Raw genomic sequence first — 16,910 nt, forward strand, 5'->3', positions numbered from 1 at the left:
CACTGACAGATATCTTTCAGTGAAGTCCTCCTGCCACATCTCTGAACAGGCAATTCTTGATGATATTGTCAGATTGGCCTGTATGTACGAACGACAAAAGACATCGTTAACGACCGGCGGGAGCGCGCATCGTTGGTCGTTCACTGAATACACACTGAACGATATATCGTTATCGTCCATATCGTTCATAAAAATCATCTAGTGTGTATGCGGCTTAAGAGTGTGTGGGCCACAAGAAAAAAAAAGTTTTATAATCAATTTTGAAAGGTTTATTATTAAGAAAAAACAACAATAAAGTTTAAGAAAAGAGATGCCAAGTATCAACAAGTATGCCAACATTAACTTTGTTTTCTTCCCGATATTAGACATCTTTTTGCTATCACCAATTCCCCAATTTCAGGATATATCTTATTGTATGTGATAACTTTTAAAGCTGAACCTAAGATGGAAGCCCGGCAGGGGTGAAGATCCCGACAGCGGATTTAGGTAAGTAATGCTAACTATACCCCCCCCCCCTCCTAACCCTAACCCTCCCTTAGGGATGCCTAACCCTAACCTCCGCCCCCCCTAGTGCCTAACCATAACCTCCCTCCCCCCCTAGTGCCTAACCCTAACCTCCCCCACCTAGTGCCTAACCATAACCTCCCCCCCTAGTGCCTAACCCTAACCTCCCCCCTAGTGCCTAACCCCAACCTCCCCCCCTAGTGCCTAACCCTAACCTCCCCCCCCTAGTGCCTAACCCTAACCTCCCCCCCCCCCTAGTGCCTAACCCTAACCTCCCCCCCTAGTGCCTAACCCTCCCTTAGGGATGCCTAACCCTAACCTCCCCCCCCTAGTGCCTAACCCTAACCTCCCCCCCAGTGCCTAACCCTATCCTCCCCCCCCTAGTGCCTCATCCTAACCTCCCCCCCTAGTGCCCAACCCTCCCTTAGGGATGCCTAACCTTAACCTCCCCCCCTAGTGCCTAACCCTAACCCCCCCTAGTGCCTAACCCTAACCTCCCCCACTAGTGCCTAACCCTAACTCCCCCCCCCCAGTGCCTAACCATAACCCCTGGCTAAGTGCCTAAACCTAACCCGTCCCCGCAGCCTAAGCCTAAGTATCCCGGGGGGGTGTCTAACCCTAACCTCCCCCCTTTCCCTAGCCTAACCCTCCCGGGGGGGGGTACCCTGAAACCTAACCCTCCCCCCGCGGCTTATCGCACCAGCTTATCTTCATTCGGTATGCCAAGCGTCAGGCTCCCGGTGTAAGCATTACAACAGGTGCCGGGAATTCGACACCGGTCAATAGTACCCTACCGGGATTTGACAGTCGTGAAGCTGGCGGTCGGCATTTCGACCGTCAGCTTCCTGACTGTATCCCGTTCTATGCTGCACTTCCATTGAACCAATTCCATGGTCAGTCACGCCCCAATAATTATCACACTTTTTACCTCTCATACTTCCCCTAGGCCTTGCACTTGGCGGTTAGATGAGAGCCTTTTATCGGACGCGTATTGCAAACCCCAGCTTGATCAAACTTTAGCGGATTACTTTGATTTAAATGCTTCCACTGAAGTCTCCAATCTTACTATTTGGGAAGCTCACAAATGCGTAGTCCGGGGGAAAATTGATTCAGCTGGGTTCAAATCTTAAAAAACAGCGTGAGGGGAGGAAGTTGCAGCTGTTAAAGCAGATCGGAACTCTAGAACTAGCGTATTAAGCTTCTTTGTCTGCGGTAGATCAGGTGGCTTTAACATCGGCCTGGGCGGAATTGAGCAAATTGCTAAATGAGGGAATGTAGCGAGATTTTTGCCTCTGTAGAAATCGCTATTTCCAATGGGGGAACAAACCAGGGAAATTATTAGCGCGGGCCTTACGGGCACAGCGGGCATTAGCATACATAGAGGTTGTTAAAGACAAAGCTGTCAGAGAATGTAGAACGACCTCAGATATCGCTTCTGCGTTTCACTCTTATTCTGCAAAGCTGTATAATCTCTCTTCTCCCAAATCACCCTTGGAAGGGTCATCCTTTCGAGAGAAAGTGTCTAAATAATTTTGGCTTCCCCGCTATCTCCGTCGCAGACAGGGAATGGCTGGATCGCCCTTTCATGTTGGAGTAATTGGAGGAGGCTTTAAAATCACGCCCACTGGTAATAGCCCGGGCCAGACGGATGCACAGTTTTATGCTATAAAACGTTCCAATCTCTCCTTTTACCTAAAATGCTGTCTGCTTTCAACTCCTGAACACAGATGTAAAGCTCTTTGCCAAACTTATTGCAAACAGGCTTAAGACTCTTCTTCCAGTATTAATACACTCTGACCAGGTGGGTTTTGTTCCGTGTCGTGAGGCGCGAGACAACACCACTAAGGTGATCGATTTCATGCATTTTGCTGTGAATGAGCAATGTCCGGCTTTTATTATCGACTGATGCAGAAAAAGCTTTCGGTATAATTGATTGGTTGTTTATGGATGGGGTTACTGGAGGGTTTGGGTCCTACCTCCTTACATAGAATCTTGGCCTTATATACTTTACCTACGGCCCATATAAAGATCACTAGTTCTCTTTCAGCGACAGTGCGTATCACCAATGGCGCTCGCCAGGGCTGTCCATTGTCCCCCCCCCTCATATTTGTTCTGTGCATGAAGGCTCTGGCCGAGCGATTTGGGGGAACTCTGACATATCTGGGCTGACCATGGATAACCATGAATACAAGTTGGCTTTGTTCACAGATGATCTGTTGACCATTTTAACTAACCCAGCTGGGTCCATTCCCAATATAATGAAGGAATTTCAAGAATTTGGACTCCTTTCCAATTTCAAAATAAATTGTTGTAAATCTATGGCGCTCAACCTTACCCCCCAAATGTGACAGATGGTCTGAAGGCCTCTTCCTTTCTCCTGGCACCCTTCGAGTATCAGTATTTAGGGATTTTATTAAATAGGGATCTCTCCCTGAACCAAAGTCTGTCAATCTGGACCTAGCAGGAGACTTGTTTCCTTTCATTAATGAGAATAATTGCTCACACTGGTAGGTACGTCCGAACATGGAAATTATTTCACAAGCGAACTTGCGAGCTTCTACATACCGCGCAGGCAAATACTTACAAAGTCAGGTACACCAGCTTCGTTGAATTTGAGCTTCAAATTTGAATCGCATTGAATCTCAATTACATCCATTTACATTAGGGATGTGCAGGCTCGGATAGGTTTGAATTTTCCCGCCAAATTCTGATTTTTCCCGCCAAAAATCGGGTCTCAGAAAGAAGCAAAACGTCATCTTTTATGGACAGACATCATCTTCCATGGACTTTTGTCCAGGAATGATGATGTTTGTCCCTGAAAGATGACGTTTTGCCTCATTCTGAGACCCGATGTTTGGCGGGAAAAATCCGAACTTTGTGGGAAAATTCGAACCTATCCGAGCCTGCACATCCCTAATGTACATATGAGTTGGCAGTTTTTTATATTTCAATTTAATTCACTAACTGCCCCCATAGCCTCACACACACACACACGCTGCCCCCAATTCTGTAACTGTGAAAGGTAGGCAGAAGCTGTGTGACAGTGGCACTTATCAGAGCATGGCAGCACCAGGCAGAACTTACAGCTGTGATATTATGAGTGACTCCAGTCTTAGCCGCAGCTCTTGTCCTGTCCCGGATGACTGAGCTTGTGTCACAGGCACCTGTACAGAGTTCTGGGTGTGCAACAGAGGTTCAGCTGGGAGTGCGGTGCTAGGCCTTGTGGCATCTCTAACCGGCAGCGCGTTACTGCCGGAAGACGGGCTTGCGGGAACACAGGCCTTGTGGTGTGTGGCGTCTCTCCCCGGCAGCGCGTTACTGCCGGAAGGTGGGATTCTGAGAGTGCAGGTCTTGTGGGGTATGGCGTCTCTCCCCGGCAGCATCACATGACACTGTCACTGTTGGGCCGCAAAATATGTGTATTTGGGCCCCATGTTTGACATGTCTGCCCTACACTATGCAGATTAAAGGTAGATACGCCTTTTATTTAATTGCTGTTGTCATTTCATTCTACGCTTTATTCAAACTTTGCACCTTTGTGATATCCCGAGAAATGGCGGGCCCCTCTCTTGGTAACAGGGCCACTGGGATGACAGTGACACAAGGGCGTAACTACAGACTGCGAGATCCGTGGGCTCTGTAACACAGGCGATTAGGCTGGCCATAAACCTCCTGAGATTGCTGAAAATTTAATTAGGGCTTTTGCACTTTGTCAGTGGGTATGATTATATATATACGGATCAGAGAGAGATGAGGACCTTGTCAGTACTGCGCCATGGAAACCAGTAATTACTCTAGTTACATTCCCGACATCTATGAATAACATTTCATTTAATCTCTGCACAGCAAACAATAGGCATCTCTAGGTTATAATGGAAAATGCACTTTTCCCTAATTTAAATGATTTTCTTTGCCCGTATGAGGAACCCAGCTTGCGAAATATTCTGTACTGTAAAAAAGGGCACGTGCTCCCTTTAACAGCTCGGTACAGCCGACTACTGTACATCTTTATACAATATTGATACATATCCTATTGACAAAAGTGCATGTACCCTGGAGCAGCAGCAATAAAGAGCCGCACATTGTCATGTTTGCAAGAAATTCCCCTATGTGCATGAACTTCCATTGACCCTCCTGCTTACAGTGGCTACTATTGTCTTCCTCTTGCATGAATTCACCTAATTAACTATGCTGATTTAGATAAAAAAAACCATATTAATACAGTCTGTTATTTTTATTAGTGCTATTATTTGAATATAGATGATTTGCCATTGTCTGCATGGCTCGCCAACGCAGTGGAGATTATTGCACACAAAATGCAGTCTGTGCCACTGTAGTTGCATAATGGGCCACTAGGTGGCAGAATGACATTGTCAATGCTCTGCTTGTATTGTGTCTCTGGAGACAGCTGAATTTACACATTACAGGTTTTAATACTTGAAAAAGGGGGGGGGGTATTCAGAGAGTGTTGTAGGAAAATAATTTTTGATTAAAGATGATGAGGCTGCAAACAAGGCAGCTGATATGTTTTTTTTTTTTCGCTGGGTGACACGAGGCTCTCGGCAGCTCCTGCGAGCGCTGTAAATATTTCATTAGACCACTTTTTTTTTTTTTTACGTAGGCTGCAAAATATGAGGAATCCAGGTGAATTTTAAGGAATTTGAATGGTGAAAAACTTACAGTTTGTTTGACGCTGCTTTTGTCCAATGAGAGAAAGTGAGAAACATCTAGTTCTCAATTACAAGAGGTTAAATATTTTCTCTTTCAGGGGCCTATTCATTATCCAGCACCGATTGGCACCCAATAATTAAGTATCCAACTTGCCACGAGTTTTGGCGGTGGATGCTAATGTACCTCAGCAATTCAGTATTGCTCCGGTTGCAGGACAGTTGTCATTTATACCCCTTTTATATCGGAGCTAAAACTCTGGTTATTGCAGGGTTAACCCAGGTAGCTCCTTGGTGTAGAAGGGTAATGGGTTGGATTGCCGGGTCGAGTGACTCGGCAAGCCACCCCAGGTAACTAGCAGGGTTTAACACGGGAGTAACCTGTGAAACCGTGCAGTGTGAACGGCGCTCTCCGGGTCACGATGACCTGGAGCGCGCTACATGCCGGCCGATTGGTCCGGCTTCAGTGGCGCTTGGAGATGAATCCATTTCCAAGCGTCCACTTCAATGCCGGAAAGACTCCGGTGTGAACGGCGCCGACTCGGGAATGCCCTGGGTCGGCGCCGGCTAGATTCCGGGTCTGATCCGGAATTTAGGTGTAAAAGGGGTATTAGTTGTCTTATTATCTCACTGTGGGGTCTATGTACTGTTAGTACATAGTACATTGTACTAAGCCTTGGAATAATAAAGTGGAAGGCAATAAAGTACCGACCAATCAGTTCCTAACTGTCACTTTACAGACTGTGTTTGAAAAATAACAGTTAGGAGCTGGTTGGTTGGTACTTTATCTCCGTCCACTTTCTCTTTCTCCAATTCTTAGTACATAGACCCCTTGCTTTTTCCCCTTGTACTGTCTGCCATTTTATCTGTAAGATGCAATGGACACTTAGTGGTAACATATATATAAAAATAATGACAATCATTCTGCACTCAGCTAATTGGCCTACTCCTCCCTTGTAGAGGATACTCCCGGCAGCATGTTGTTGAAGGTTTAGAGCCCAGCACCACCTACAGGTTCAGACTGAAAGTTACAGGATGCAATAGAACATGCGCATACAGTCCAGTGGTCTTCGTGTCAACTACAAGTAAGTTGCCATAATAATTGCCAATGTGGAATAACGTATGTAAATGAAGCATTTATGTTACGGTTCTTTGGGCAAGTTAATGAATTAGGCGCCAGGTTCCGTAGCAGTCTCGTAGGTTATGTACTCGCGTCATGTGTAGGTAATGATCTTTGCTCATGTTTGATTGCACCACAAGGGGCGCTTGCACAAATGAACGATTGTTATGCGAGACTACTGCTGAAGCTCAGAGCTAATTGTATCACCCCTTATGTGAGAGGAACAGGCAGTCAGTCCCCTGGTGACTTAGGGGTCTATTTACTAAGCAGTGTTAGGAGACAGAGTGAAAAGTGATAAGGTACCAGCCAATCAGCTCCCAACTGTCATCTCAGGCTGTGTTTGAAAACTGACAGTTGGGAGCTGATTGGCTGGCACATTATCACTTTTCACTCTGTCTCCTAACACTGCTTAGTAAATAAATCCCTTAGCCTTGTCAGGCCCAGATTTGTGAGAAGACCAAAATGGCCTGGGCCTAGGACGACACATATGCAAATCATTGCTTCTTTATTTTGTTTATTAATCTTAATATTATTTTTGATATTATAAACACTTACCAATATACTGAACAGAGGTTGAATGGTTTCGATTGATTGCATGCAGATGGGTTTGGTACCATGGAGTGCTAAGAGCGGGAGGATATAGGGCAGAATAGAAATGTTGCTGGGATAGTGGGCGTAGTGATGGCCATCGACCACCGATAGTTAGCAATCATTGATGGTTAACAGTCGATGGATGATGGTTTTGTTATCTATAGCAGAGAACCAGTGGTTCTACGCCATCGATGAACAAGCGGTAGCCGATGTTTTTTTTTTTTTTTTAATCTTGATGGGATGGAGCTTAGCCCCCACCCTCTGGTATCCACCTCGTTTTGATTGGCCCCCTGTACTCCCAGCAGTGGTGGCCATTGAGGGGTGCGCAAAACATTGATGGTTAACCATAGATGGTTTTTGTGCCGTCGATGGTAATCACTGATAAACCCATCGATGGTAACCATTGAAGGACACCCCACTGAAGGCCATTCCTAAGTGGGAGGCAAACGAGTCATCTCTGCCTGTTAACAAATACAGGGCCTGATTCAGACCCGCTCCCAAGCGCATTGCGTTCACAAGCGGGTTGATGGTGGCCCAGTGCGCACATGCGAGCCCCAGAGCGGGCGGAAAAAGCAATCGCTCCGGGACTCACTACAAAAGGGGCTCGCCCCGTTATGTAGGCGTGGCCGGGGGGTGGCTTCACAAACGGAGGCGTTCCCAAGCGAACGCCTGCCGTTTGTGGCCGGCCCCGCTGACATCACCAGTGATGTCAGTGAGAGAGCTTCCGGCTCTATTAGAGCCAGAAGCTCTCTGGGGCTTGCGGCCACGAGACCCTACCACAAGGGTCTCGTTGCAAGCCCGATGATCGCGATGGTCTTGGTTTTATTGTGCACACGTGCAGGAACACTGCTGGGGTGGCACAATGGGACTGATTCAGACTTTGTATCCTATGCCGATATTTTATACGAAGTTGACTGGTTATCAGTAAACTGCGCATGTGTCTAAGTCAGGGGCATTTTGAGAGAGGAGAGGGCCCGTGTGCAGCCCAGTAGATTCTGGCTTGATGCGCTGGCCACCAGGAAAATGGCGCCTGCACCTTACTCCTGGGGAAATCTCTACTGTGCATGCGCAAGTCACTGGGAAAATAACCGCTGACATTTTCCCTGTGATTCTTGCTGCTTTGAAGCGCAGGCGAGTTGCGACCATTTCGGGGGCATGTCACATCCTGCGTTCCCGTACACAAGGAAAATGGCATCGGCTGCCATTTTCTGCCTGCTGTTATTCTAAGCGACCCTATGGCTGCTTAGAAAGCCAATAATCGAATCAGCGACCAATGCTGCGCCTTTGAACGCAGATGCCTGGACTTGTAAAGCCGCAGGTTGGCACCTTATAACATTCCTCGGCATGAGCGTATTTTCTCTCAGCAGCTGCGTACACAAACATAGCAATTAATGTGGCGACATTAGCGCATATTTCTGAATCAGCCCCAATATTTGATGAAAAATTGCTAATAATCTTGAATGTATAATTCGAAATAGTATATACATAAAAAATATACACACATGATAAATCTGAACATTAGATTAAAAAAATATGTAACTATATGTAACATGGGAAAGTATTAAGTATATGTTTTAGGAGTGAGGGAGAAAACCGGTGCACCCGGAGGAAACCCATGCAAACACATACAAACTCCACACAGATAGTACCATGGTCCTGTTTGAACTCATGACCTCATAGCTGTGAGGCTGTAATGGTAACCACTGTACCACTGTTCTTCCCATTATTGCAATATAGTGTTCTCCCCAGGGAATGGGTATGTAATACCGGCTGTCGGGATGCCTCCTGTCCAAATTCCGACAGCAGCATCCAAATGGTTGGTATCCCGACAGGGGTCGGATAAGTATACTTACCCTCCCCACCCCGCACCCTAACCCTCCCCGTTAGTGCCTAAACGTAAGTTCCCCCTCTTCGTGTCTAACCCTAACCTCCCCCCCAGTGGTTCCTGACTCTAACCCTCCCCCCTGTGGGTGCTGCCCAACCCTAACCCCCCCAAACCTAACGCAAACCCTGCCATGCTGCCTGAACCTAACCATCTCCCCCCGCGGATAACACTAAGGGCGCCCCGGCTTACCTTCGTTCGGTCTGTCATCCTCCTGGATTCCGGTGTCGGGATTAAGATAAGCGTCTGTATTTTGACGCCTATCTTAAGTCCCTTGTCGGGCTTCCAGCATCGGGATTGAGACCGGCGACATCATGGCCGCCGGTCTCATAACTACATCATCTCCCCAGATATATGCTTCCCTAGCTAATCGCAGCAATTTAGGGAATAGTGATGCAGGTTTTCTAGAGAGTGGTCTCCAAATGCTTAATTTTAATGTAAGTGTGACCCACTCATACAGATCTATCCAGCTCTTTTTACAACTTCCCTTTTTCCTGGCTTATTAAATCTTATGATTTACTGACCTTACTCCGAGTCCTTTCTTCTGGATTCTTCTCCTCCGGCTGGCGCTGCTTCTCTCGCGCCACGGCTCCTCCGACATGTCCCATCCAGACAGAGGCGCGGCGTGATGTCATGACGTCACAGGTGCCGACTCCAGAATAAACTTTTTTTAATATAGGGGCTGGCAGACCTCAGCGCGGCATGTAGTTTGGAGTGGCCAGAGTGGGTCCTCCTCCTTTTACTTTATGGGGACCAGGTAGTGCGGCCCGGGTCAGCGGCATGTGTTGGCAGCAGGCCCACCTTTTTCACTCAAGGGAGCTGCGGACTGTGCAGTGGCAGTAATAGCGGGCGGGCCCCCCCTGTTCTGCCAGTGTTTGGGCCCGGTACTACAGCCCCGGCAGTCCCCCCTGATGGCGGCCCTGCTTCTAATCGCTCCATGCCGTGGCGTGACTCAGTAGCGACTAGCGTATTTTGTGCTACTTTTTAACTTCAAATGCGTCCTATTCACACAGTGATGTGAATAGCTAGCACAAGCAGCTTCTGCTGATTAAAATGATATTGCAGCATGCCCATGTTCTCTGTGCATCTGCGGGTGTGTCTGCATGTGAAATGCTATGTTACAGTGTCAGTAGCTGTAACACTGTAACGTAGCATTTCACATGCAGTTGCACCCGCAGTCACACAGAGAATATAGGCATGCTGCATATCATTTTAATCAGCAGAAGCGGATTGAGGAGATCTATAAAACATGTACTGTTAGGGGTCTCTGAAGACCAGGTTTGGTAAACACTGGCCTACAGTATAGACTGTGGGAGAGAGAGAGTCTAAATAACACACTTTCTATGTCAAACATATTTATCTCATATAAATAATACAAATGTTTAGGGGACTGTTAAACATCCCATAATAAATATACATACATAATAAAACTGGTAAGAGACAAAAACTCAGCACACATTCTCCCACCTGATGGTAAAATGCCTGTCTCTTCTTGCAGTAAGCTGCTCTCTGGTCTTTCTGGTCCGGTGCGCTGATTGAGAGCCCAGATTTGGGCACACACCAGACTTGGCAGGAGGAGCTGCTGCCAATAGGCATGTGCAGCAGCTCCGTTCTCTCCCCTATGCTGTATGTTGTGGTCACTGCTGTAGTAAAATCGTATTATATACTACTGCTATTGTAGTCATGACTTGAGCCACGGGCCTGCAGTTGCCCATGAATGAATAGGAAGCTGGAAATATCTCTGCTATAAATTCCATGGTACTTGCCTTTGCTATTCAGGCTAGTCAGGAGCTTGCAGGCTCGTTAGAGCTCCCTTCTGCTGGTAGTGATCACCGGTCTATTGTTTTGAGCTGCTGTCCAGAGTATCAATAATTCATTATAAAAACAGATCTAGAAGTGGAAATGACGGTGCCTTATTTAATTATATTACATGCTTCATATATTCACCTTATATATATCTTAGAGAAATTAGTGGTAGCTTTTGTTCCTAAAGAAAAACAATAGAAACCCTATATACCAGCGCTCAGGCAGATTCCGGTATTACTGCGGTAAAAGTACGCTCAGAAAGAAATTAATCTCGCCGCTCCGACATTTTAAGCAATCTGCAGCAGTTCTTGAAAAGGTTCAGCTGCCGGATTCTAGAATTCCATCATATGAGCTATCTAAATCCTCTTTCATTCCATTTTATATGCTTTTTCCCCTTCTAAGCTACAAATCTATTTAAGAGCAAGAAATATTAATGTCTTTTTTAGAAAGATGATGTTTCTGAACCAGGGAAAGTATGTTTTACAGCTCTGTGGCTATTGTGCCAGCAAATCTTATAGAAGATGTCTAATATTCTGTATCCACACAAGTCACTGTTTGTGTATAATGGAGCTGGTGCTATTTATGACAGGCCCGGTTTATTTATTGTTGCGCTTTCCATAAAGGCTGAAGTCTATACAGTAGCTATATGATGTTCTGGGTTATGCCTTCAGCTTTTATTTACTCCTAAGGACCCTACGGGCAGCTCTACAGGCAGCGACGGTGACGCCCCAGGGCCCTGCGTGACGGCACAGGTCTCACAGCCCTAGTTATGGCTGCAACGGGGGCAGTGCCGCCTCTCGTTTTCCCTTGAGGCCCCCCCGATTCCTCTGAGATCCTCACTCTGCTCTCAAAGGGGGATTTCAGGGGGAAGGTAGGTAAGAGAGAGGCAATAAAAACAAAGCCAGGCATAATTGTGGTTAGTATATATCAATTGCTTCCTGTTGGCTGTAAAGATGAAAGCTGCCTGTGTTTGGGATACTGAAATAGTTTGCTGCAGCCGTCTTGTTACATGTTATACCAGGCTACTGCTTTGATCCCCATCTCTAAGCTCTGCATCCTGTGGAGTAGGGATGGCCATTGACCAATGATGATTCAAAATTATCGACGGTTAGCTACCTATAGCCGATGGTTTAACCATTGATGGCAGACTTGGGAACCGATGTTTTTGTTTTTACATTTCCGACAGCACGGAGTGTAACCCCTCCCCCTGTGGCCCACTAAGCCCCGACCCAGTGCTGATTGTCCCACAGTTCGCTGTGACCCCCAGCGGCAGTGGCTATCAAGGTATGCAAACCATTGATGGTTTACCGTAGATGGTTTTCTGCCATCAATGGTAATAACTGATGAAACCATCAATGGTGACCATCTATGGGCAGCCCACAAATGGCCATCCCTACTGTGGGGGAACACCATTATTTACACCACCTGTGTGGAGAAATCCTTGGACACTAGGGGGCTGATTCTGAATCAGGCGTTTGTGCAGTCTCTTTTCCGCACGCCCATGGCATTCTACTTCATATGCCAAGGCGGGAATCTGCCGAAAGGTGCAGAAATTCTGTGTGTCTGAAAGCGGAAGCCTGTCTGGCCCACTGAGTTTCTGCCTGCAGCCGCCGTCATTAGTGTCTTGTCTTGCAGCAGCTGGGCGCTAAAGATCCGTCAGAATCAGACGTCCTATCTTATCTGCATGCTACGATCACGCATTTAAGTTGGATCATCCGCCCGTAGCACTCCACTAAATGGGGCTCTTCCTCGCACTCACGTGGTCCCCTCCCATTAACACCGTTTCACATAAAGTGTGGCCCATCAACAGTCAGATTAATCCGTTCACTGTAGCAATCTCCACCAGTTAGCGCAAGTCTGATCCAGCGCATGCGCAGTCACCGATTTCTTTCTTTTGCGCATTATGCTGAAATCCACAAGAGCCACCCCCATGTCTGTGGACAATAAGGCCCTAGATGTTGTTATATCATCCTGACTACAAGGAACTATCAGACTGGCTGAGTTTTAATGTAACTTGAAGCACATGATGTAGCATTGCAAGGAAAGCTGTCTCTCCCCTTCCTGTCTCTCTGTCCCTGAGAAGGACGGAATAAACATTGAATAATCCCAATAAGGACGAGGAAGACAATTCTCCAGTGATGGCGTACACACTCTTGTTTATAGTTTTAGAAGCTTATCACAACTGTGCATTCTTCCCAGCCAATTACATGTGGCATTTAGAAAAGTTTGCATATGCAAATGTGATACTAGATGCAATAATTGTTTTTGTGGAAGATTGGCTGTAGTAAGAAAAGGAAAAACTGATGCGACCTTAACACAGTAGATCCTATTTTGATGTAACACAGGACTGAACTGAATGGTTCTTTTGAAGGAGAATATTTGTGTGCAAGGAAACGGCATTCTCTAAAATGATAGATTTTGAGGCGTCCTTGATAAGAATGAGAAGACATTGCTGAATGGATGATAATGAAGAGCAAATATATAGGGGGAGATTTATCAAATCTTTGAGACAGACCCCCATGTAGTAATGGTGTTGTTGTTGTTGTTGTTGTTATTGTATATTTACTATATACTATGTTCCTACATAATACTATTATTTACTTGCACCCTTTCCACACTTTTCCTTGTGCTATTTGTAACTATCTGTTCCCTAGTTCTATCACATAACACCACAATATCTTTGTAAGTAATTATATTTAACAGTCGCTGTATTATGTACACCTATACATTTATTTACTGTATATAACCCACTATCATAATGCAAACATATAAGAAAATATCTTTTACTAATAATTTAACATCATAATCTCACTGATAACACATGATTCTTATATACAGTAAGTCATTTTGTTAATGTCCCCTAATCCTAATTTAGCAAGATAATTGACATACCCAATGGCAGAGGGTATATTTCCTAAATAGCAGCTTCTGCACCAGTCTGTTTGGTACCATGGTTAAGCTTTTGCCCCTCAAAGGGATTGTAGTTTGTATTTATATGTAGCAGTTATGTTCTCATTATGGGCCTGAGGCAGAGATCTCCCTCAGTTAAACCCCTTTTCCACTGCCAGCAATAACCCGGGTTTTTGCACTTGAGCGCGCAGCAACCTGGGTTATTTTGCTGTGTGTAAGAGCAGGGTTGAAATAAGGCATGTCAACCCTGTTCAGGAGCATGGTCAAACGTGGGTTCAACCTGGCTCGTGACGCATTGTGAACGGGTAACCTGAGTCGATGCGACCCGGGTCCCGTTCTCTGCATAGGAAGAGCCGGCGCTTGGAAATGAGATCATCTGCAAGCCGGCTCATCACGTGACGCCGATGGCGGCATCGACCAGCAATTAGTGCCGGGTCGGACTGTGTCGGTGACAGAGGTCTCAGCCGGGTCGCTCCCGGGATGGGCGCGTGAACATCATCCTGGGTGCGACCCGACAAAAGGGCTATTAGTGTAGTACATCTTACATGACACTACCCCACATGTGGCCAGAAAAGTGGGTGCACACATATGCTGATCAGCATATGTTTTATTTTTATGCCACACAAATGCCTGGGAAAGCTGTATTTGGGGATGTTCAGTGGCAAATGGAGGAGGGGAGTGGCCTGCAATAGTTAACCACTTGTAATTGGCTGTCAGAGAGCTCAACACTGCTGCAGGTTGGTTCTTTCTCCTCGGGCATATACTATGCTTTTGTGTGTGTTGAAGCAAGTATTTATTTTTGTTTGTTTTGTTTTTTGCAATTCCTCTGAAATGAGGCCTGTTTCTCAAGTATTAGAGAAGTATTATGGATGCCAATTAGCAAACATGTGTTATGTGAATAAAGCAAATGGTTATAATAAACATGGGGATAAGTGTGACATATGCTTTTGATTTACAGCAAGCCTTTCTTTTTTAGTAAATTAAAACTGCACCACCGTTTCGGGGTCCAATTTAGAGCAACTGTTCAACAGCCCATGTTTTTGCTGCAAGCATTTTGCCTACTAATGGAGTATAGTACAATATACCAGTGGGCATATTTCACACATTTCTGTGAAATCTTAATTTTTATACCCCAGGTTATAAAGTTACAGCCCTGGTGAGAGCTTTATTCCTCACAGGGGAATAACTACAATGCCTTGCAAAAGTATTCACCCCCCCCCCCTTGGCTTTTTACCCTTTTTGTTAAATTACAACCTGTAATTTATTTATTTTTTTAATCTGAATTTTATGTGATGGATCTCCTCAAAATAGTCTAATTCGGCGAAGTGAAATGAGAAAAATATATATAAAAAATAATTTTTATAAATAAAATTCTGAAAATTGACATGTGCATATGTAATCACCACCTTTGAAGCCCCTCAAATGTTCTGGTGCAACCAATTCCCTTTAGAAGTCACATAATTATGAAATGAAGTCCACCTGTGTGAAATCTAAGTGTCACATGATCTGTCAGTATAAACACACCTTTTCTGAAAGGCCCCAGAGGCTGCAACACCACTAAGCAAGAGGCATCACACCATGAAGACCAAGGAGCTCTCCAAACAAGTCAGGGACAAAGTTGTTGAGAAGTACAATTCTGGGTTGGGTTATAAAAAAATATCCAAATCTTTGATGATCCCCCGGAGCACCATTAAATCCATCATCATCAAATGGAAAGAACATGGTACCACAACAAACCTGCCAAGAGAGTGCCGACCACCAAAACTCACAGACCGGGCAAGGATGGCATTAATCAGAGAGGCTGCACAGAGACCAAAGGTAACCCTGAAGGAGCTGCAGAGTTCCACAGCAGAGACTGGTTTATCTGTGCATGTGACCACAATAAGCCGTACACCCCATAAAACTGGGCTTTATGGAAAGAGTGGCCAGAAAAAAGCCATTACTTAGTGATAAAAATAAGAAGACACAATTTGAGTTTGCCAAAGGGCATGTGGGTGTCTCCCCAAATGTATGGAGGAAGGTTCCCTGGTCAGATGAGACGAAAATTGAACTTTTTGGGCACCAAGGAAAACGCTATGTCTGGTGCAAACCCAACACATCCCATCACCCCGAAAACACCATCCCCACAGTGAAACATGGTGGTGGCAGCATCATGCTGTGGGGATGTTTTTCAGCAGCAGGGACTGGGAAACTGATTCGAGTCGAGGGAAAGATGGATGGTGCTAAATACAGGGATATTCTTGAGCAAAACCTGTTTCAGTTTGCCTGTGATTTGAGACTGGGACGGAGGTTCACCTTCCAGCAGGACAATGACCCGAAGCATACTGCTAAAGCAACACTCGAGCGGTTTAAGGGGAAACATTTAAATGTGTTGGAATGGCCTATTCAAAGCCCAGATCTCAATCCAATTGTGAATCTGTGGTCAGACTTGAAGATTTCTGTTCACAAGCGGAAACCATCCAACATGAAGGAGCTGGAACAGTTTTGCCTTGAGGAATGGGCAAAAATCCCAGGGGTAAGATGTGGCAAGCTCATAGAGACTTATTCAAAGTGACTTGCAGCTGTAATTGCCGCAAAAGGTGGCTCGACAAAGTACTGACTTTAGGGGGGTGAATAGTTATGCACGCTGAAGTTTTCTGTTATGTTGTCCTAAATGTTGTTTGATTCACAATATACAAAAAAACACAACTTCACAGTTGTAGGCATGTTCTGTGAATTAAATGATGCACACCTTCAATCAATCCATTTTAATTCCAGGTTGTGAGACAACAAAACATAAAAAATGTAAAGGGGGTTGAATACTTTTGCAACACTGTATAGTGTAATCAGGAGGTATCAGGGGCAGAACCATGGGAGACAATGGAGGCACCTGCCACCGGCGCCATCACTGAAGGGGCACCTCCTCCATTGCCCACAATATATTCACCCAACTTAGGGCTGTAACTATGTACCCGGCGTGTACCATAACGGCCGCCCAATACATGGTACCTCTTCCCGGCACCTGAGAAGCCACCATACACTAGTGGAGAGCTCCGTGTCAGATCATCAGCTGCTGCCTTCATCTATCTATAGCCTGTCCCTACTCATTAGTGTCGCCGCTCCTCAGTAGCTTCTTATGTCAGTGTGACACGTCCAGTGCCCCCCTCACCCACAACTCTCTGTTTCATTTCTCCCTGGCAGTAGTCCTATCGGCTCGGACCCATACAGCAGTCCCGGCTTATCCCCTCACCAACAACTCCCAGTCCCACTCCTCCCTGGGGACAGACCTAGCCGTGGAACCGTGCAGCAGTCCCGGCGCCTCCCACACCCACAATTCTCCGTCCCACTCCTCCCTGGCAGCAGCCCGAGCCGCGGACCCGTGCAGCAGAGTCCTGATTGGCTGGCCCGTGCATGAGCGCAGCAGCAGGTCTTCCAGGAGCTGGATGTCAAC

General features: G+C 46.0%; 1 protein-coding gene across 1 annotated transcript in view; it reads left to right on the forward strand.

Moving 5' to 3' along the window:
* Positions 1-16,910, forward strand: part of FANK1 (fibronectin type III and ankyrin repeat domains 1) — a 235,334-nt gene that overhangs the window by 81,204 nt on the left and 137,220 nt on the right. Inside the window, exon 3 of the mRNA XM_088452198.1 lies at positions 6,132-6,256. Coding sequence (XP_088308324.1) covers positions 6,132-6,256 — 125 coding nt within the window. The remainder of the gene's footprint in view (positions 1-6,131; positions 6,257-16,910) is intronic.

Source organism: Taudactylus pleione, unplaced genomic scaffold, assembly GCF_031769625.1.
Source record: "Taudactylus pleione unplaced genomic scaffold, aTauple2 ptg000034l, whole genome shotgun sequence".
In the NCBI taxonomy this organism is placed as follows: domain Eukaryota; kingdom Metazoa; phylum Chordata; class Amphibia; order Anura; family Myobatrachidae; genus Taudactylus; species Taudactylus pleione.